The 22,581-nt window shown below is 41.2% G+C and overlaps 1 protein-coding gene across 2 annotated transcripts in view; it reads right to left on the bottom strand.

Moving 5' to 3' along the window:
* The window catches only part of WDR48 (WD repeat domain 48), a 51,162-nt gene that overhangs the window by 13,695 nt on the left and 14,886 nt on the right, over positions 1-22,581 (bottom strand). For both annotated transcript variants that reach the window (XM_025272323.3, XM_006067341.4), the window contains exons 3-11: positions 20,923-21,001; positions 16,584-16,666; positions 16,336-16,465; positions 14,153-14,241; positions 13,658-13,759; positions 7,411-7,635; positions 5,667-5,741; positions 3,948-4,050; positions 3,040-3,137 (exon numbers count right to left, since the gene is read on the bottom strand). In XM_025272323.3, the coding sequence (XP_025128108.1) occupies positions 3,040-3,137; positions 3,948-4,050; positions 5,667-5,741; positions 7,411-7,635; positions 13,658-13,759; positions 14,153-14,241; positions 16,336-16,465; positions 16,584-16,666; positions 20,923-21,001 (984 nt within the window). The remainder of the gene's footprint in view (positions 1-3,039; positions 3,138-3,947; positions 4,051-5,666; positions 5,742-7,410; positions 7,636-13,657; positions 13,760-14,152; positions 14,242-16,335; positions 16,466-16,583; positions 16,667-20,922; positions 21,002-22,581) is intronic.

The following is a 22,581-nucleotide window of genomic DNA, read 5'->3' as shown; positions in this document are numbered from 1 at the left end:
GACAGTTACTCACACCGCCTGGAACTTGTTTCCTCAGTTTCCCACGACATCTTTGTTAAATCTCTACTTTCCTCATATTTCTGACCTTGCCACCACCACCTCTTACTGCCCTCAGCACATGACTCTGACCTCTACTCCTTAAAAAAGAGAAGCCTTAACAAAATCCCCTTAACTTTCTGCTACTGTTCTTCCCGGTGCAAGGAAAAAGGTGCCCCTTCTTGCTGGACCTGGACCGCTTCATCTCTTGCGTCTTGGAGGCCTTGAACCATCATCTACCCTCTTATGTCTTTACTGGCTTTTCCCCATAAACATGAACCATGATCAAATTTCTCCCATCTTAAAAATACCTTAACACCCAAACAAAACCCTCCAACCTTTTCATCTCTAAATCTTCTCCAGTCATTGCCTCTTCTGCCTATCTCACCAGTCAAATATCATCAAAGATTGTCTCTATTCAAATTCTGTTTCTTCACCTCCCAAACACTACTCAACCCACTCCATCTGGCACAAACTGTTCTTCTCAGACACCATCCTCTTCATTGACTGGACCCACATGCATACTCCATCCTGTTATCTCGTGCACATTCTCAGCAGGCTAGCCAAGCTTACCACAAGCTCCTTTCTGAGACATTTAGTCCGTGAGCTGCCACTGGCTCTGAGCGTTCTTACCCCTTTTTTTATTATACATCTTTTTGGCTTCTTTTTCTAAAATTTCTTGAAATGGAGATGATTTGGTTTCTTCTATTTTCAGTATAGATTTATCTCTTGGAAACTTACCTTCTCATGGATCCAATTATAATCCACAGACGATGACAGCCGAAACCATTTCTCCAGCCCAGCTTTCTCATCCGTACATTAGGTTGTACAGCCCTCTGCCCAGCAAACACCTCTACCCAGATATCCCACAGAAGCTCTAATCTGTTACCTTTCTCAGCATGTCCCTTTCCCCCAATAATCCTTTTTCCTCTTATCTCCCCTGTAACACTTTGACACTAACCCGGAAGCCAAGCACTGATCTCTGTCCCTTCCTTTTCTTCCTGTGTATTTAGTCGCTCAGTCGTGTCTGACTCTTTGCAACCCCATGGACTGAAGCCCACCAGGCTCCTCCGTCCATGGGATTTTCCAGGCAAGAATATTGGAGTGGGTTACCATTTCCTCCTCTAGGAGATCTTCCTGACCCAGGGATCGAACCTGCACCTCTGTGTCTCCTGCATTGAAGGCGGATTCTTTACCACTGAGCCATCGAGAAAACATCACTCTTATCCACAGGCCTAAATATCTAATTATTCAAAATATTTTTTTTTTACCCCTGCTTGTTCCCACCCTACTCCAGAGGAATATGTTATTTCACGGTATTAGTGCAACAACCTAATTATAATGTGTCAGTCATTACAATAAATACTTCTCAAACATCCCCTTAACATTACCAAGAAATAGGTTAAGACCCAGATTTTAGGAATAAAGACAAAGGTAAGAATATTATGGAGATCATTTGGCTGGCAGGTGGCAGAGCCAAGGTCAGAATGCAGCTCTGTTCAACTCTGAGCCTATGGTCCTAAAACCACTCCTGACTTCTGTACCTTTGTTTAATGTCATGTCTATTTTGCCTGATAACTTGATCTTAAAACCTCAAGGTCTCATATCTGGATATGGGACACTGCCAGGGACACAAAAATGCCAATGATGATGCATGTCAGCGTAGTACTCCATCTGAGTAGAACTACCTCCCATTTAGATAGCAGGACTCTACCAGGACTTCAGCTAGTTAGACAGTTTTCTTGCTCTAAACTCATCTAAGAATCTTTAGTAAGTGCTAAAAAAAACCAGCCTAGTCTGGAGCCTACAGCTCATGACTTTGTGGAAAATGAATCTCATTTTTTCATCCTTAAACTGCTACTACTCCTTTATATTCACTCAGGTCTCCAATTATACAAAACTGCTCAGCTGGCCCTGAATGAGCACGTACTTTCCTCTTCTGTGTCTTTGCTATTCACTCCGTCCTCCTAAATGCCCTCCCACAATCTATCTGCTGGAAGCCTTTGAGCCCTGCTCAATGATCTCTCCCCATGCAGTCCTCCTGGTTTTCCAGCTGTACGTAACCTCCTCTGTATGTAGGCCATCCTCTGTTTTGCTCTCCCTCCAACCAGAAGGGATCATTTTTCATCATTTATGACCCTCAGCACACTGTGATTTATGACTCTTTGCACTGTGTTGAACTGAACTGAGTATTCATTTAATCCAGAAATATTTGTAGAACAAATATACCAACAACACTAAGAAGGGCCATTTGTCAGGATCCTAAAAGCAAAGTTCAATTTGTCTATAAATTCTTCAGTGCTATTTAGAATGTGGCTGAACAGCTTAATACATCTCAATTATCCAAGAATTCACTCTAACTTGACTCAAAGTCATAACCAATGCTCAGAGATGACTATAAATCCTAAGAAATGGTCAAAATTATTCTGTGTACTCCAGTGGTTCTCAACCTAGGGTGATTTTTGCATCCTTCTTCCTCCCTTCCTCTAAACATTTGGCAATGTCTAGAGGTATTTTTGTCTGTCACAATTGAAAGGGGGGGATGGGGATGAAGGTGGTTACTGGCATCTACTGAGCAGAGGTGAAGGGGTGCTAAGCACCCTACAACGCAAGGACAGACCCTCCCTCCCAGTCCTGCAGTAGATTCATTGGGCCCCAAATGCCAAGAGCATCAAGGATGTGGAACTCTGAAGTATTCATTTTCAGGGAAGGCAGCATAACACAGTTGGTAATACACTAAACAGAGAAAATGGTTCCATTCAAATTCTGGGTACTTAAAAAGATTAACTATGGCCTTATCTAATATTCACATAAGAATATATACTCCAAAATAAGGCTGCACTTAAATTTTTATTTATATATTATCTTGGTTGTTTTATATACACACACACACACACACACACACACACACACACAAACATATACACATATACATACAAACTACAATAAAAAATAAAGGGATATAGAATCCAGTAACCTGTATTAAATTACAAAGATACTCACCTTCAAGACATCCCAATACGCCACATTATTATTGGTATCTTTGGTTAATATATGTCTCTTATCATTAAGAATGTGACACTGAATAATACTAGCACCCCCTAAAGGGAAAAAATCCACACAATTAGTAAAACAATCCTGTATTTAAATTCACAGTACAGTAATGATGTTAAGTGACATGTAACAAAGTGTAAATCATAGTAGCCCGCAGAAAGACCATATAATTATGTCTAAGGCAATTTAAAGCCAACCAAAGAAAAACTGTCTGACTTTAAGTACAGATTATAGATGAGAAGACTCTTTATTCACATCAAGGGACTACTAGTGGAAAACTATTAGAGCAAACACCTTAACAATTTTTTTACCCACTGGGAAAAGTCAAAATGATGAGGGGACATGTCTGAACTAGTTCCATCTCTTACTAACGTTTGCTTCCTATCTTACTGCTCTTTTATGCCTCCTGAATGGACATCCTATCCTAATGGTAGTGGCATGGACATCTGACTACAGATAAACACATCATTCAATAGTCCAGTCCCAAACTCGGACCCTGAAATCAGAGCGGCCACTTCCAGTTGGAGCATGTAGAATCCAGAGGCCAGATCTGAGCCGTTCCAGCTTGTGCCAGAAGACAACACTGTATCTTTTACAGTGGCTGTTGGGTTCACCAACACCATGATTATTAGTCTAATGCTTGGCAAAAAGATGAATTCAAGAAAGCCCAACTTTTAAAGTCACTAAATAGCATTTAAAAAATATTTTTTCTTTTAAATAAGTCAATATACGATTAGCCTTTTCTTGACATCAGAATTACATTTAAAGGAAAGTCATTTCCTTTATTTTTGTCAATCTCTTAGTGACTATGGTTAACCTCAATAAAAGGTACAATACCTCCCAACATCCTTACTTACCTTTAATAACCTGGTCAGGTTGTGTACAAAGGGGTGTTATAGGATTTGTACAGTCATTGTCATAATCTCCAGAGGCTCTAAAATTATGAATTCCCTTCAATGTCTAAAGGAATAAAATTCATTATTTAATCATTGTATGCTCTATAAGCTTTAGTGGCAAGAAAAACACAGAGCAAATGAGAAAAACCCAACAATTGACATCAACCAAAAAATACTTAGACACAAAGTACAATTATCTACTGTGATTAAAAAAATACAAAACAAAAATTAAGAAGGGAATGTTGTCTTTTTGGAGAGAACACTAGGCACTCCTAAAGCTATGTTGATCTCAAATTGGCACAAAGAAATTTAGACAAGATATATATATGTATTTTTACAAGTACAAAGAAAGACAACTTGACCTACATATAAAATAAGAATAAAGGCAAACACTTTCTCTTTTGTTATCCACAAACAGTCTGGTAAGCAAGAAAATGGAAATCTTAATTCTTAAGTTAAAAATTAACTATTTATTATTAAATCTTAATTAAAAGTACTTTTTTTTACTTCACTCTGCTTACCCTTTATTTCGATCCTTGTTCTTTATGCTATGAAGAAAAAGGAAATGAATTTGAAAGAACAATTCTGCTTTCTCTTATGTTTAGAAAAACAGAATTCTAATAAGCTTCCCTGCTGTGCTGGTACTTGGACTGCCTCTTTTCAAATACACTTTCATAAGGTCAGAAGTTGTAGTAATCTTTACTGGTTTTGCCAGGGCACAGTGCCTATGCTCAGCACATTAAATGTGTATCTTGGCTCCTGACAAAGAAGTCAGAAGCTTCCGTATTATAGTATTACAGTATTTTAGTAATATAGTATTATATTAGTAATATAATATTTTGTAATATAGTATTTTGACTATGACCTTAATTTTTATACAATCCTTAGGATCACACCTGCATTCACAGGGGCATTCAGATTTTTGCCACTGTCTAAATTTTGGATTTTTGTCCTGCTACTGAAAGTCATGGCATCCGGTCCCATCACTTCATGCCAAATAGATGGAGGAACAACAGAAACAGTGACAGACTTTATTTTCTTGGGCTCCAAAATCACTGGAGATGGTGACTGCAGCCATGAAATTAAAAGATGCTTGCTCCTTGGAAGAAAAGCTATGCTATTAAAACCTAGACAGCACATTAAAAAGCAGAGACATTACTTTGCCAACAAAGGTCTGTCTAGCCAAAGCTATGGTTTTTCCAGTAGTCATGTATGGATGTGAGAGTTGGACCATAAAGAAAGCTGAGCGCCAAAGAACTGATGCTTTTGAACTGTGGTGTTGGAGAAGACTCTTGAGAGTCCCTCCAGATCAAATTAGTCCATCCTAAAAGAAATCAGTCTCGAACATTCATTGGAAGGACTGCTGCTGAAGCTGAAGCTCCAATACTTTGGCCACCTGATGCGAAGAGCTGACTCCTTAGAAAATACCCTGAAGCTGGGCAAGACTGAAGGCAGGAGAAGACAGGGACGACGGAGGACGAGATGGTTGGATGGCATCACTGACTCGATGGATATGAGTTTGAGTAAGCTCCGGGAGTTGGTGATGGACAGGGAAGTCTGGTGTGCTGCAGTCCATGGGGTCGCAAAGAGTCAGACACGACTGAGTGACTGAATGGACTGAGTCATGCTCACACTGAGCATTTGGTACTTTGCCAGCATTTGGTACAGTGGCTCACTTACCCATTTATTTACTGTAGACTTTGTTGTTGCAACCCAAATTGCAGGAGGGGGGTCAGCTGATCTGTCAAGTTCCATCTGAAACAAGGCACAAAAATACCGCTGTATGGAATGTTGACTCTTCTGAACAGCCAGGACCAGCTAAACAATATTAAATACCAACTCCTTCATTCAACATTGTACGGTGAAGATACCATAGGCATGTGTTATAAGCCAGGGATGCACAGAAGAATGAAAGGGTCTCTCTGATGAAGGAATTTAGAGCCCTACATAAATGGAATGGGGTGATGTCTTACTAAAAACAAGAGCTTCAAGTTTCAAGTGTGGTTAATTTAAGGGTTCTAAATGGGTATAGTCAAAAGGATGACTTACTGTCCCTTCCTGGTTTTACCACTCTTCTGTTTTTATGTTCTTAATAATAAGAAAATAAGCTTCTTTTTTCTTTGGAAATGAGTGTAGCAAGAAACAAAATAACGGTTCTAACAAGACAGCAAAAGTAAAAGGTACTCCTGCAATGGACCATGCCTACTCCCCACCCAGGAACAGACTGTACAATGGGAACAGTTTACGGTGTCCTCCTGTATTTTTAAAATACTGCACATGTGAAAATAAATACACACCTATGTACACATTATGCAAATGAAGTGATCTGCCCACTATTCTTCCTGCACCAGGAAACTGCAGGTTTGGAGACATGAGGACAGGGCTGGAACACTGGCAACCAGGAATCCTCTTTAGTTCAAAGTGATGCTCCTTATGTTTATGCCTGGGCTAAATATTCTCGTCTTTTTCTCCACAGCCCAGAGGTCCTGGCAGCCGCAGGCCTTGCAGTGCAGTTTCCCCTCCACACCTGTCTCTCCCCATCAGCGTGCTTCCTGTACACATGCTGTGTCTCTACGATTTTGGCCTCAACTCTCTTGCTTCTCTAAAGGATTATGGCTTCTGTCCATTAGGCTGTGCCATCTGCTTTAAAGAACTGTACTTGGCCAGTATAATGTGAGCTCTTAGACCACAGGCATCCTCTCAAGTGTCTCATTGACCTGTGGTCTCTGTTTCAGCTCTTCCTCCTATACTGTGGTCTGAATGTCAGATGTCACTTAAGTTTTGTAGATGATGGCTATTTGAAGTTCTGTTTCCTGCTTTTCTTGTTTTCAGATGATCTCTGAGAAGGGGTTGGCGGGGGGGAGAGTGCTGTCTTTATTCCTCCATTTTAAATCTGGAAATCTCCTCACCATTGTTTTAATGTGCAATTCTGTGAATATCAGTGAGACTGAACATCTTGTCAACGATGACTGGCCATTTTTCTAGGCTAGGCTTCACTTTTAGCAGGTGTCAATACGGATGGCTTCTCAAGTACCCACCTCCCAGGACTGTTCTGAGGCAGTGATGGTTTGCAATTTGAACCTGCCTCTCCCCCTTCTTCAGGAGCACGCTTCCACATCCCCCATGTGACACAGTGGACACATTTCTGCTTTGCTGTCCACTCACAGATACCTGAACTCCTCTTATTTCTCCTCTAAGGACAGGTTAGGAAAGCCAGCAGAGCCCGGGAGCACTGGGGTCAGGTCACAGGATTCGCCAGTGCGACAGCCATCCACCCCTGATGTTCCCAGGAAGTCACCATTTCCTCTATGGGTGGCTAAGAAGTTTCTTTTTTACAACCTAACAGGTGACTCAGGTTTTAATATTGGCTTTGATGTATTTGGCTAGCGCATGTAACAATCTAAATCATAAAACTATGACATACCTTGAGAACTGGCGCTTTTTCTTCACAAATTAGCACCCGAATATCAGGGTTTCTTAGGTCTGTGCAATAAATCTTCCTGTCCCTTCCTCCAGAATACACGTGTGTGAAGGCGTCATTGACCTGCAGAGCCCACACACCTTCATCATGCACTCGATACGTTGCTATACATCTCTGCTGGCCAAGGGACCAAAGGCGGATTGTCCCATCTGAACTGCCGGAAAGGCACTGGGAATAGAGAAAGCTAAGGTTAGAAACCTGCCAAAAAAGATCCTGCTTTCTTGTGCTCTGCTCTTGGCTTCTCTTGTTGACTCTGTATTGTCAAAATGTATAACCTGCATTCCTGCCTCTGATAAAAGACTTTTGATAAGCATGCATCACAGGCTGGGATGACCAAAGGCAACAACAGAAGCTCAAGTAGGGAAGCCTCTGAGGAAAGCTTCCTTGGTACCTGGCCACCTGCAACATCACCATCTTGTGCCCCATTCCACACCCAATGAGGCAGAAACTCTGGTGGGGACCAGAAATCTGGGTTCTGACAGGCTCTCCAGGTCATTCTGTCTGGTACGCCAAGTTTGACAAGCACTGCACTAGCCCAGAGCCCTGGGTCACACCTCTGTTTTGTCCTCTCCCTCACTGCTCTGGATTCATGAGGACTTGCCAGGTCTCCTGGATTTTACTGACAAGAGTCAAATGCAAAATCCAGCTTGCCACTCTGTGTGAGCATGGCTACTTTCCATATGAGCCTCGAGTTCAACATCCATTAATACAAAATGTAAACCCTCACCATTCAGAGTTAACATTGGCGATTCTGACATTTCTGAAGGCTCAACTACATGCAAGGTGCTGGTACTCCTATCAGAGCTGAGCACACTGAGTGTGACAGAAACAGGGAGAACCAGCCACCCCACATTTGCATTCAGCATGCCTGGTATTCTGTACCAGTTACTGTGGTGACCTGAGGAAAGGAGAAAAGCTTATTCCTCTGGGGAAAATAGCCCTGAGGAGAAAGCAACTGCTGGTGCTGGTGTATGAAACCAAGCAGGCAAAGAACTTCAAAGAAGAGAAGATAGTTGTGGGCTGGGAGAACTGGATAGTGTCTGAACAGGTGAGGCCTTCAGGAATACTAAGGATTAACTGGCCTGTTATGTGATTTGAAAGGCTTTCAGAACTCTGGACATGCTTAATTAAACAAACACCGTACTAACAGACTCCCTCATAAGCTGTCAGGAGCATCAGTGTTTTAATCATTGATTATAACTAGTTCGCAAGAGAACCAAGAGACTAACCAGTAAAGACACTGTCAGCAGTAAGGCTGTAAGGAGACCTTCATCACGTGTGTAGGAGCAGTGTGGTAGTGTAATGGGGAGCAGGCAGGGAGGAGTCCCCCATTCCAGGATGAGATGCTTCGCTGAGGTGGCAAAGCTGTTAGTAAAGCTTTGATCACTCAGCTCCTAGACCACATATCTACAGGGAATAAGGAACTGACAACTTTAGGATAAGGAAGGCAAAGATGGGTTGGAAGTCCTCACAGGCTGGGTAACTTACAACAGTAAAGAGGCAAACCCCAAACCCAGAATGCACAGCTGAAAGCAATTGAGGAAATACAGAGTATATTAGAGTTCTACACCAACCTGGATATAGAATATAAAATAATCTTTGATAATAATCAGTATTCTAAGACTGTTAAAAAGCAGGCCCCCAAATAGACAGCAATTACTTTTAAAGCACCAAGTTGACAAATGAGTTTGTAGTATTCAGTAGTATGGTTAGATGTGCCTATTTTACAGGAATTATAGTGCCTGATGTCTTCTAGGACCTAGAGGTTTCATCCAAACACTTCCCACTGACCCCAAGCTTCCACTGGATAAACACGAAGACCTCTTCATTACGAGGTGGTTTCTGGGACTAGCACAGAATGCCCCAAATGGTTCTGCTAAGTCAGACTCAGGGGATCAGATCCTATAGCCTGATCAGGTACTCTGTGCTTCTGCCAACAGAGACGAGAAGTACCAGTGTACTGGGGCAAGACTGCTGTTGATCAACACACGGTGTTTCTGGGATGGTCACTTATACACAGTTGCAACTGCCAAGAGAAAGCAGCCCAGGGGGCAAGTCAGGACCAAGGAGTGGCCTAATGCTCAAAGAGCCCCTGGGCCTATAGGTTAGGTTCAGCAAGATTTGTACGAGCACGGAAAATTCTGTGAGTGACACACAAGGACGTGACCGACTCAGAACAAGATGGCAGCTTGCCCCAATCTCCTCAAGCAACTGACTGAGCAAGTGCACGGAATGAAAAGTCAGCTGGCTCAGCCCAGGAATGTTGGCACCAATCGAAACAAATGCAGTGAAGAGAGACCTCAAATAGTAAGATCTGCTAAATATCCTACGACAACAAAGGAAGTGAGGCAACAGGCTGACACTGATAGGGCCCACTGGCCTACTACACGCATCTCATCACAAGTCCCTGACTTACATCGCCACAGGGACCCTACATGAGAAGCTGCAGGGCAACTACAGCATTTAATACATACTCTGGTCCAGTAACCAATAACCGTCTCTTCCATGTTGCACGAGTTCAAGAATCAGTAAGTAAACGTTTCTTTACCCTTCTCTCTTTTCGCCAGATAAGTGGCTAGCTGTTTTCTTGATCAATTCCCTAATGTAAAGATGCCATGTTGTTGGTGGCTAAATTTACATTTAGTTTCTCATTGCCAATAAGGAAAATGGATAAAGGGAGAACTAAAGGAGAAAAATTACCAGCTTAATTCTGCACGCTAAGGCAGACAGGCAGCTTATTTAAAGTAGTACCATATCACTGTCTGTGCTTTCAGTAAGGGAAGCTGACTTGAGGTGAAGTGCATTTATAACCATATATAAGAAAGCCTTTTTCGGATATCAATGCAAATAAATAGAGGAAAACAATAGAATGGGAAAGACCAGAGATGTCTTCAAGAAAATTAGTTACCAAGTGAACAATTCATGCAAAGATGGGCACAATCAAGGACAAAAATGGGATGGACCTAACAGAAGCAGAAGATATTAAGAAGAGGTGGCAAGAATACACAGAAGAACTATACAAAAAAGATCTGCATAACCCAGATAAACACAATGGTGTGATCACTCACCTAGAGCCAGACCTCCTGGAATGTGAAGTCAAGTGGGTCTTAGGAAGCATCACTATGAACAAAGCTAGTGGAGGTGATGGAATTCCAGTTGAGCTATTTCAAATCCTAAAAGGTGATGCTGTATATGCCAGCAAATTTGGAAAACTCAGCAGTGGCGACAGGACTGGAAAAGGTCAGTTTTCATTCCGATCCCAAAGAATGCTCAAACTGATGCACAATTGCACTCATCTCACATGCCAGTAAAGTAATGCTCACAATTCTCCAAGCCAGGCTTCAACAGCATGTGAACTGTGAACAGATGTTCAAGGTGAATATAGAAAAGGTAGAGGAACCAGAGGTCAAATTGTCAACATCCGCTGGATCATCGAAAAAGCAAGAGAGTGCCAGGAAAACATCTACTTCTGCTTTACTGACTTATGCCAAAGCCCTTGACTATGTGGATCAAAACAAACTGTGGAAAATTCTTAAAGAGGTGGGAATACCAGACCACCTGACCTGCCTCCTAAGAAATTTGTATGCAGGTCAGGAAGCAACAGTTAGAAATGGACATGGAACAATAGACTGGTTCCAAATAGGGAAGGAGCATGTCAAGGCTATATATTGTCACCTTGCTTATTTAACTTATATGTAGAGAACATCATACAAAATGCTGGCTGGATGAAGCACAAGCTGGAATCAAGATTTCTGCGAGAAATATCATAACCTCAGATACAAAGATGACACCACTCTTATGGCAGAAAGCGAAGAAGAACTAAAGAGACTCTTGATGAAAGTGCAAGAGGAGAGTGAAAAAGTTGGCTTAAAATTCAACATTCAGAAAATTAAGATCATGGCCTCTGGTCCCATCACTTCATGGCAAATAGATGGGGAAACAATGGAAACAGTGACAGATTTTATTTTCTTGGGCTCCAAAATCACTGGAGATGGTGACTGCAGCCATGAAATTAAAAGACGCTTGCTCCTTGGAAGAAAAGCTATGACCAACCTAGACAGCATATTAAAAAGCAGAGACATTACTTTACCAACAAAGGTCTGTCTAGTCAAAGCTATGGTTTTTCCAATTGTCATGTATGGATGTGAGAGTTGGACTATAAAGAAAGCTGAGCACCGAAGAATTGATGCTTTTGAACTGTGGTGTTGGAGGAGACTCGAGAGTCCCTTCAACTGCAAGGAGATGCAACCTGTCCATCCTAAAGGAGATCAGTCCTGAGTATTCATTGGAAGGACTGATGCTGAAGCTGAAACTCCAATACTTTGGCCACCTGATGTGAAGAACTGACTCATTTGAAAAGAGCCTGATGCTGCGAAAGACTGAAGGTGGGAGAAGGGGACAACAGAGGATGAGATGGTTGGATGGCATCACCGATGTGACAGACATGAGTTTGAGTAAACCCCAGGAGTTGGTGATGGACAGGGAGGCCTGGTGTGCTGCAGTCCATGGAGTTGCGAAGAGTCAGACACAACTGAGTGACTGAACTGAACTGATGCTACTTATATCATCTTAGGTAAAAGCACATTCATAATTATCTACAGAGGAAACACGACATAGAGTGAAGCAGAAAGGAGGAGATTTCAGAAAGTCCACCAGGCCCACAGCCCCCTTCTGAAAAACCATCTAGTCTACTGTCTCTAGCTAAGGGCAGTCCCATGGAGTCCATATGATCCAGTTTGATCCTGGACAAAGCTAACAGAAGAAGGCTTGGACAACCATATCAAGTGCAACCTAGCAGCTACTGCAAAAAAGTGAGGAGCTGACTGCATTGGGCTTTTTAGACTCACATGAAAATGCTACTGCAAAGAAACTCAAGAGTCTGAGAAAATGCCATGGTTTGCAGACAAGAATGCACCTTGTTTCTACTCTTCTCACCAACTATACTAACTAAATATTATGATTCCCACTTTGCAGATGAGAAAACTAAGGACAGGTAAAGAAGAGTTCTCTGCTCAAGGCTACACAATACATGAGTATCAAGTACTGTGTCTCCAAAGACCTCTATGGGCATCTTCCAGCCTCTCTACCTGGTTCTGAAAAGTGATTTCCTTCCCTTGGCCAGTTTTTCAACTTTCCTTTCACCTCTGGAAACAAAGGCTTCTCTAATTCATGGATGAGGCAACTTCCCTGACATTATTTCATGGGAGTAATGGACCCATGGTGTTTCTCATCCAGTCACATTCGTAGTCTCCCTTTTCCAACCCCATCACAATCAATTCCAATGATCCCTGCCTATGAAAAAAACGGTGGCAGTACACGGGAGAGGTGTGTCGTAACATAAAATGGTGCTCGGTTTTTGTTTTTTACTGTCTATATTGATTAAAGATCATTTTTCTACTGCTATAGAACAGATAGAATTGTGATTTATAATTTACAAATTATGTGGCTGAATATTAATACCTGTTCAAACATTACCAAAATGTTTTTCTTTGAAATGCTGACTTTAAGTTCTATGTTAGATAACAAAACTACAGTCCATATCTACATAGTCAACTGACAAGATCTGCCTAAGAAACCAGACCCACTGTGAGGATATTTTCCACTGCCAGAAAGCACTCAATACCAAAGATTCCTTCTGCTTCAAAAAAGGAAGCATTTTAAATTATTTTAGCCTATATGTATGTGTGTATTTATGGATGGATGCTCAGTTCTGTCTGACTTTTTGAGACCTCATGGACGGCAGCCCGCCAGGTTCTTCTATCCATGGGATTTTCCAGGCAAGAATACTAGAGTGGGTTGCCATTTCCTCCTCCAGGAGATCTTTCCGACTCAAGGATCAAACCCACACCTCCTGTAGTTACTGCATTGGCAAGCAATCCTTTACCACTGAGCCACCTGGGAAGCCCTTATTTTAGTCTATACATAACTGCATACTCACCTGCATTAGAATTATTCTTAGGATATCCTTTGTTTGGCCTTTCTTTAAAAGTTATGCAAACAAGATAATTTCAAAACGTGGATTATTATATGTGCAACTGAGTATTTTAAGGATTTAAAAATCAGACCACAGTTTACAATGCTTGTAGCTTTTGGTTTAAACCAACTATGCAACAATATAGAAAGCGGGGGAGCTTCTGCTGTATGAAATCCTGACAAGGTCAGTAGGTAAATGCTCACGTGAACTGCATACCTGTGTGCCGTCTCTGTTCAGCAGCAATGCTTTAACATTATCCGTGTGCCCTTTTAGCTTCATTAGTTTTGCACATGTTCTTGGATCCCATACTCTTAAAACCTGTGAATCATACAACGAATCATACAAACGATCAAATTCAAATAGTAGATGGCTTCTATAAATCAAATGGTAACCATCAAGTTCTGTGATGGTAGTACTACTTCAGCCAATAGACAGTGTTTCAGTGTCCAAGGCTCCCGACTTTTTTAAGAGGGAGGAAGCCTCTTCAATGTAAAAAAAAATGCACAGGCCTCCCGACTCCACCCTCCGCCCCTGGCACCACACACATGACAGTAATTATACAGTTATACCCTTATTTGTTCAAATAAAGCCTTTATTTTTAGTATCCACCAGGCAAGACCACTGTCTATGTATTTTGTAATTACAAAGATCAAATTATTTTGGTTTCTTTGTTTTCTAGTGTTAAAATATACCCCTTGAGTTCCCCCTTACCTTCTCAGTGGACCCTGATACAATGATTGTTCCCAGTTGATTCATTGCCAGGCTATAAATGGAATCTTTGTTCCCACTTAAAGAAGAAGCTATTAAGGATAAATAGAGCTAAAGGTTAAAATCATCAGCTGTTTAGTAGCTAGTCAGCACAAACTGCGAGTTTAATTATTTGATTTAGAAATCTTATCTTTATGGGGACTCTTAAGGAAAAGAAATTTACCTATTATGGAGATAATTCTAAATAATACTATTAAAATTTACATCCCTTCTGGATTTGAGCATACACAAATGCTCAATAAATATTTACTAAATTGAACTGAACTGCCACTTAAAAAGCTATCCACATAAGTAATCTATTTTCAAAGATACACATGTGCCAATAAAAATGAAAACTATAGCTAAACTCACTTTTTACAAGAAAACATAAATCAAAACAAAATACTATTTTCACTGACAAAATCAGTAAAAAACAAGGCAATATACTTGGTTCTCAAAAAAAACAGTTGAAATGGCCTTCTCATACATTACCTGTGGAAGGATAATTTGGTACAACTCTTCTGGAAGGAAACTAGGCACTGTGTGGCAAGAATTGCATTCATGCTCTCTCATTCAGAAGTCAATACCACTGAAGCACATACATAAAACTGTCCATACAGTATGATTCCAACTTTACAACAAGGAATAAGTATAAACAAACATACTGATTGTGAGTAAAGGAATAAATACAGATCAAGTATTTAGAAAAGTTAACTGCTTCTATTGAATGCTCGTAAATGTTAGCTATTATCATTATTTCCATAATGATAAAAAGCGTGTTTGATATCCTCTCTAAAGAGTTCTAAGTAGAATATACTTGTTGCTGAATCTATACCACTAAGCCTCATCTCTGACCTTGGGCCAATCCTCCTTTTTTGGCTTCATTCCCTCTTGTTAGTGCCTCTTTCAGGCAGGCCTTACATTAGAGAGAGTTAAATGATGCATTATGACAGCCCCAGTAGGGACCAGCTGCTGAATGCCTGAAACTGTGTACATTAATCACAGAGAACAAGGGAAGAATAGTGTTTAAACTTTCACATATCTCCTGGGAAAAAAGGGCAAAATAATATTTAAGAAATTATAAACACCAGTCTCCCAACCTGCTCTTCTTGACACATACTAGATTTCATTAGAATTGTTAGCTATGTCAACATGAGTATTACACAGTCATGACAAATTGGATCTGTCATGCAGGGATCCAGATAGTTCAGGCCCACATCATGAACACAAATCTTCTAAGCCAGGCTTAGCTAAAAACATGCTCCTAAGAGTCCCTACTGACACCAGGCCAAACTTCAAGTCTAACCTGTCTGGGTCTGACTAGGTAACTGAGATCTTAGTTGATAAGGTATCCATGCTATTAACTCGCTGTGAAGGTTTCTGAATTGTCTCTAGAAGCTAGGGTCAGCCTTCCTGCACTCTTCTGGAATTGGCTGGATTCTTAAGGCTGCTCTGAAAGGGTCCTATAGTATTGGCACTAAAAGCCCTCTTTCTTTCCTTTGGGTATTTTCCTATGTGGTTATTAACTTGAAGGCTGTTAGTATCCAGTAACACTTTTCCTGGGGTAGGAAAATGGCAACCTACTCCAGTATTCTTGCCTGGAAAATCTCATGGACAGAGGAGCCTTCTGCTACTGCTGCTAAGTTGCTTCAGTCATGACCGACTCTGTGCGACCCCATAGATGGCAGCCCACCAGGCTCCTCCATCCCTGGGATTCTCCAAGGGTCGCAGAGAGGAGTCAGACACAACTAAGAGACTAAGTACAACACTTCTAAAAGTCAAGAGTTGCCTACTTTTGACCAGGTAATCACTACTTTGATCAGTAATAATCTGCCTAGAGTGTGGCCCTGGGCCAGGTAAAGCTGTAGGATATATTAATACAAAGTAATAAGACAGACACTTTGGCGCTCTGGAAGCTTATATGTTAGCTAGGGAGCTAACATGTACAAAAATGGCCAGGTTACACCTGGAGAAGTTACCCTTTTTAGACCACAGTGAGGAACTAGCTTCTAATCACACTCTTGGGGACTAGAACGCTACAGGCAGAACCACTGTCTTGATGCAAACTTATCAGATTTGTTTTATAAACCATTCTTTATTTATGTCAACTTGGATCACTTTGAAGGAAAAGTTTTCAAACCCCTTACTTGTGACGGTGTTATTTGAGGCAGTCAGTGCTGTTAGAGTGTTCACATCCCAAAGGAATATCTGTCTGTCCAATCCAGCCGATGCCACGAGCTCCTTATCCTTGGCATACGCTAAGGCCTTTACATAATCCTGTACAAAACATATATAGTATGATCTACTCTGTAGACTAATAAGCAAATGAGTCATATAAAGTACTCAGAGCCTAGTACTGCACTAAAGACACCGAAAACTGCGTTAGTTGTCTTACCTTATGTGTCCTTAATGTTGACATGCAAAATCCCTTATGTGCGTTCCATACTTTTACTGTTGTATCAGAAGAAGCAGATATTACTAGAAGAGGCAAAGAATGAACAAACCCCTTAGTAGTGTGTCTTAACACCATTTTAATGAATTAACTTAAAAACATTAACACTGTCTCAAACTTTCATATATACAAAATGTTCATACAGAAATATTTGAATATTTATGTATGTTGAATATTTATAATATTCCTAAAGGGGCGACAGGTGGGAGGAGCTACCCCACGCCCCTAAGCCCGAGGCCAGGGGCAGTGCCCGGGAGGACCAACCCCATGTCCAAGGAGCCATGGCTGCATGGGCGCAGGAGGGCCTAGAGGAGCTATCCCACATTGAAGGTCAGGAAGGGCGGCGGTGAGGAGATACCCCTCGTCCAAGGCAAGGAGCAATGGCTGTGCTTTGCTGGAGCAGCCATGAAGAGATACCCCACGCCCAAGGCAAGAGAAACCCAACTAAGACGGTAGGTGTTGCAAGAGGGCATCAGAGGGCAAACACACTGAAACCATACTCACAGAAAACTAGTCAATCTAATCACACTAGGACCACAGCCTTATCTAACTCAATGAAACTAAGCCATGCCCGTGGGGCAACCCAAAACGGGCGGGTCATGGTGGAGAGATTTGACAGAATGTGGTCCACTGGAAAAGGGAATGGCAAACCACTTCAGTATTCTTGCCTTGAGAACCCCATGAACAGTATGAAAAGGCAAAATGATAGGATACTGAAAGAGAAACTCCCCAGGTCAGTAGGTGCCCAATATGCTACTGGAGATCAGTGGAGAAATAACTCCACAAATAATGAAGGGATGGAGCCAAAGCAAAAACAATACCCAGCTGTGGATGTGACTGGTGATAGAAGCAAGGTCCAATGCTGTAAAGAGCAATATTGCATAGGAACCTGGAATGTCAGGTCCATGAATCAAGGCAAATTGGAAGTGGTCAAACAAGAGATGGCAAGAGTGAATGTCGACATTCTAGGAATCAGCAAACTGAAATGGACTGGAATGGGTGAATTTAACTCAGATGACCATTATATCTACTACTGCGGGCAGGAATCCCTTAGAAGAAATGGAGTGGCCATCATGGTCAACAAAAGAGTCCGAAATGCAGTACTTGGATGCAATCTCAAAAACGACAGAATGATCTCTGTTCGTTTCCGAGGCAAACCATTCAATATCACAGTAATCCAAATCTATGTCCCAACCAGTAATGCTGAAGAAGCTGAAGTTGAATGGTTCTATGAAGACCTATAAGACCTTTTAGAACTAACACCCAAAAAAGATGTCCTTTTCATTATAGGGGACTGGAATGCAAAAGTAGGAAGTCAAGAAACACCTGGGGTAAACAGGCAAATTTGGCCTTGGAATACGCAATGAAGCAGGGCAAAGACTAATAGAGTTTTGCCAAGAAAATGCACTGGTCATAATAAACACCCTCTTCCAACAACACAAGAGAAGACTCTACACATGGACATCACCAGATGGTCAACACCGAAATCAGATTGATTATATTCTTTGCAGCCAAAGATGGAGAAACTCTATACAGTCAGCAAAAACAAGACCAGGAGCTGACTGTGGCTCAGACCGTGAACTCCTTATTGCCAAATTCAGACTGAAATTGAAGAAAGTAGGGAAAACCACTAGACAATTCAGGTATGATCTAAATCAAATCCCTTATGATTATACAGTGGAAGTGAGAAATAGATTTAAGGGCCTAGATCTGATAGACAGAGTGCCTGATGAACTATAGAATGAGGTTCGTGACATTGTACAGGAGACAGGGATCAAGACCATTCCCATAGAAAAGAAAGGCAAAAAAGCAAAATGGCTGTCTGGGGAGGCCTTACAAATAGCTGTGAAGAGAAGCGAAAAGCAAAGAAGAAAAGGAAAGATATAAGCATCTGAATGCAGAGTTCCAAAGAATAGCAAGAAGAGATAAGAAAGCCTTCTTCAGCGATCAATGCAAAGAAATAGAGGAAAACAACAGAATGGGAAAGACTAGGGATCTCTTCAAGAAAATCAGAGATACCAAAGGAACATTTCATGCAAAGATGAGCTCAATAAAGGACAGAAATGGTATGGACCTAACAGAAGCAGAAGATATTAAGAAGAGATGGCAAGAATACACAGAAGAACTGTACAAAAAAGATCTTCATGACCCAGATAATCACAATGGTGTGATCACTGACCTAGAGCCAGACATCCTGGAATGTGAAGTCAAGTGGGCCTTAGGAAGCATCACTACTAACAAAGCTAGTGGAGGTGATGGAATTCCAGTTGAACTATTCCAAATCCTGAAAGATGATGCTGTGAAAGTGCTGCACTCAATATGCCAGCAAATTTGGAAAACTCAGTAGTGGCCACAGGACTGGAAGAGGTCAGTTTTCATTCCAATCCCAAAGAAAGGCAATTCCAAAGAATGCTCAACTACCGCACAATTGCACTCATCTCACACGCTATTAAAGTAATGCTCAAAATTCTCCAAGCCAGGCTTCAGCAATATGTGAACCGTGAACTTCCTGATGTTCAAGCTGGTTTTAGAAAAGGCAGAGGAACCAGAGATCAAATTACCAACATCTGCTGGATCATGGAAAAAGCAAGAGAGTTCCAGAAAAACATCTACTTCTGCTTTATTGACTATGCCAAAGCCTTTGACTGTGTGGATCACAATAAACTGTGGAAAATTCTTCAAGAGATGGGAATACCAGACCACCTGATCTGCCTCTTGAGAAATTTGTATGCAGGTCAGGAAGCAAGTTAGAACTGGACATGGAACAACAGACTAGTTCCAAATAGGAAAAGGAGTTTGTCAAGGTTGTATATTGTCATCCTGTTTATTTAACTTATATGCAGAGTACATCATGAGAAACGCTGGACTGGAAGAAATACAAACTGGAATCAAGATTGCCAGGAGAAATATCAATAACCTCAGATATGCAGATGACACCACCCTTATGGCAGAAAGTGAAGAAGAACTCAAAAGCCTCTTGATGAAAGTGAAAGTGGAGAGTGAAAAAGTTGGCTTAAAGCTCAACATTCAGAAAATGAAGATCATGGCATCCGGTCCCACCACTTCATGGGAAATAGATGGGGAAACAGTTGAAACAGTGTCAGACTTTATTTTTCTGGGCTCCAAAATCATTACAGATGGTGACTGCAGCCATGAAATTAAAAGACGCTTACTCTTTGGAAGGAAAGTTATGACCAATCTAGACAGCATATTCAAAAGCAGAGACGTTACTTTGCCAACAAAGGTTCGTCTAGTCAAGGCTATGGTTTTTCCTGTGGTCATGTATGGATGTGAGAGTTGGACTGTGAAGAAGGCTGAGCGCCAAAGAATTGATGCTTTTGAACTGTGGTGTTGGAGAAGACTCTTGAGAGTCCCCTGGATTGCAAGGAGATCCAACCAGTTCATTCTGAAGGACATCAGCCCTGGGATTTCTTTGGAAGGAATGATGCTAAAGTTGAAACTCCAGTACTTTGGCCACCTCATGTGAAGAGTTGACTCATTGGAAAAGACCCTGATGCTGGGAGGGATTGGGGGCAGGAGGAGAAGGGGACGACAGAGGATGAGATGGCTGGATGGCACCACTGACTCGATGGACGTGAGTCTGAGTGAACTCCGGGAGTTGGTGATGGACAGGGAGGCCTGGCATGCTGTGATTCATGGGGTCGCAAAGAGTCTGATGCGACTGAGGGACTGAACTGAACTGAACTGAATGTTAATTCAAACATCTTAACATTCACATACTCACACATACACATATGTATCTTAAAGTTCTTTTTAGAACTTTTTATATTTTGTCTCAAATATTTTTTTAAATAAGCAAGACAAACTTTGCAATGTTCCAGCTGAAGGTGCAACTAATTTGACTGCAAAAATTTTCTCTAAGACAGACTGCAAAACCAAGAAATGGATCTTACCATAAAGAGAACAAAAGGATACTAATCAGGTTAAAGAAAAATACATATCGCATGAGTCTATCTATATACAGTGACAATGCAGGCAAATTAATCAACAGTGCTTAGAAGACACGAGAGCAGTTATCCTGGGGCAAGGGACAGTGCCTGGAAGGGTGGCCTAAGAGGGATCTGGGTAATCTGTTTTTTGATATGGGTGTTCACTTTGTAAAATTTTATTGAGCTGTACTCTCAGGATATGTGTACTTTTCTGTATGTATGTTACACTTCAAGAAAAATGCTTACATAAACAATGAAAAAAAATACAGAGAAAAATAAATCAAATTGAATTAAAATCATCCAGAAGCTCAACAATCCAAAGAAATACTTACATGTTTTCCCATTACAACAGAGTACAATGTCATTCACCCAATCAGTATGGTGTTCCATAGATGCTATATATGGATCTTGCTGAAATTACAAGATAAATCATAAAAATGTCTTTTAATATATTAGAGGATAAAATATGTCATAAATACATCACAAAAATATGATTATGTTTAGTTTCTTCAATTAATGTGACACACTTCTCTAAGGTCTTCAAATTTACAACACAGAGTAGAATTTCACCAAATGATTGATGCTTCCATATGGCAGACATAAACAGAAGTTTTCTTTCAGAACAGTTTTATTACTGACAAAAGCCTTGGTTTCCAGGACAAATCCCCTGAAGTTAGTGAAGGCAACGAGACCTGGGCTGGGCATTGCATTGAGTGCAGTGGGAAGGGCTTCATTAGAAAGGGTGAGACATGAACAGATCTGGGGGGATCTGACTCAGCCGTGGTGAAGGTTCAGAGCAGGCAGCGGGGACAGAAAAGAAGCTGCTGAGAGTGCTGAGAAGCCTAGCCGGATGGCAGACGAAGATGCCCACTTCTCCTCTTAGCTTCCTACTGCTGTTTTTACCTGTGAACTGAACATTTCCTCACAGTATCTACAGTCCTTCAGAGAAGAAATAGAAGCCAATGGCTAAAGGATCACCATTTCAATGCAGTAACTCAAGATTTTTCTACTGCTCTCCCTTGGCTCAATTACCAGGAGAGGCCTTTTAAAGAACAGCATCTAGTTACACCCTACATCTAAGACAGGCAAGTTCAAGATGCTTCATGGGCAAAGAGAATAGCTCTCTACAAGTCTATCTGAGAACTGATGCTATTCAATCTTGTCATAAAATGAGAACCAGAAAGAGATGTCTGAGGGCTGAAGAGGCAGCTTTCTAACTCGTCCTGGTTAGTTCTTGTGTTTTCCTTAATTTGTTTGCAATCCTGTAAATCTCTAGGAAGGTGACATTCCAATTCAAAAATGGGTTCGGAAAAGCACTTCAGAGCCACAACTTTCTTATTTTCTATGTTTTTAATATGGGACCTCCACTGTTTACACTGGTCAAAGAATTCAAAACTCACTGGGCCAAAGTCTATTTAAAGAACCTATCCAAACCATGCAAAGTAGTTGTTCTTTTTCAGAGGGAACATCAGACTTGCAGAGCTTGCTAAAACACACAGCCTTTTAAAACGACAAAGTCTAACCTCAGGGTTTCAAGGTTAGATTGGGCTCTAACTCTCTGTCATGAACCAGTTATTCAACCATGGTTTCTCTTGGCCTGTTTTCCCATCATAAGGGGAAAGTGGATCTGCCTTGACGGATTATCATGAGAAATAATCTGGGAAACTGCTCTGGTACAAAGCTAGGAGTTCAAGAAATGCTCCTCCTTCTTCCTGGAATCTTCCTTTCTATGTTATTCATAATATAGGCATTCACACAAAATACAAAAAGAACGCCTTTCCATCTGACTGGGGACTTATCTTTACATATCATTAAGTCCTGTTTTCTGTTTGCATATTTTTACATTAACTTTATACTATATAATAAGACCCTATGGGTCTTTGTGGGTACAGTAACCACTTTTTTTTTGGCTGTACTGTCAGCATGAAAGATCTTAGTTCCACCAACTGGGGATTGACCCTAACCCTAACCCCTCACACACACATTTTAAC

The sequence above is a fragment of the Bubalus bubalis genome, chromosome 21 (assembly GCF_019923935.1).
Source record: "Bubalus bubalis isolate 160015118507 breed Murrah chromosome 21, NDDB_SH_1, whole genome shotgun sequence".
Lineage (NCBI taxonomy): Eukaryota > Metazoa > Chordata > Mammalia > Artiodactyla > Bovidae > Bubalus > Bubalus bubalis.
The sequence above is the reverse complement of the archived record's forward strand: the minus strand, read 5'-3'. Positions and strand labels throughout refer to the sequence as shown.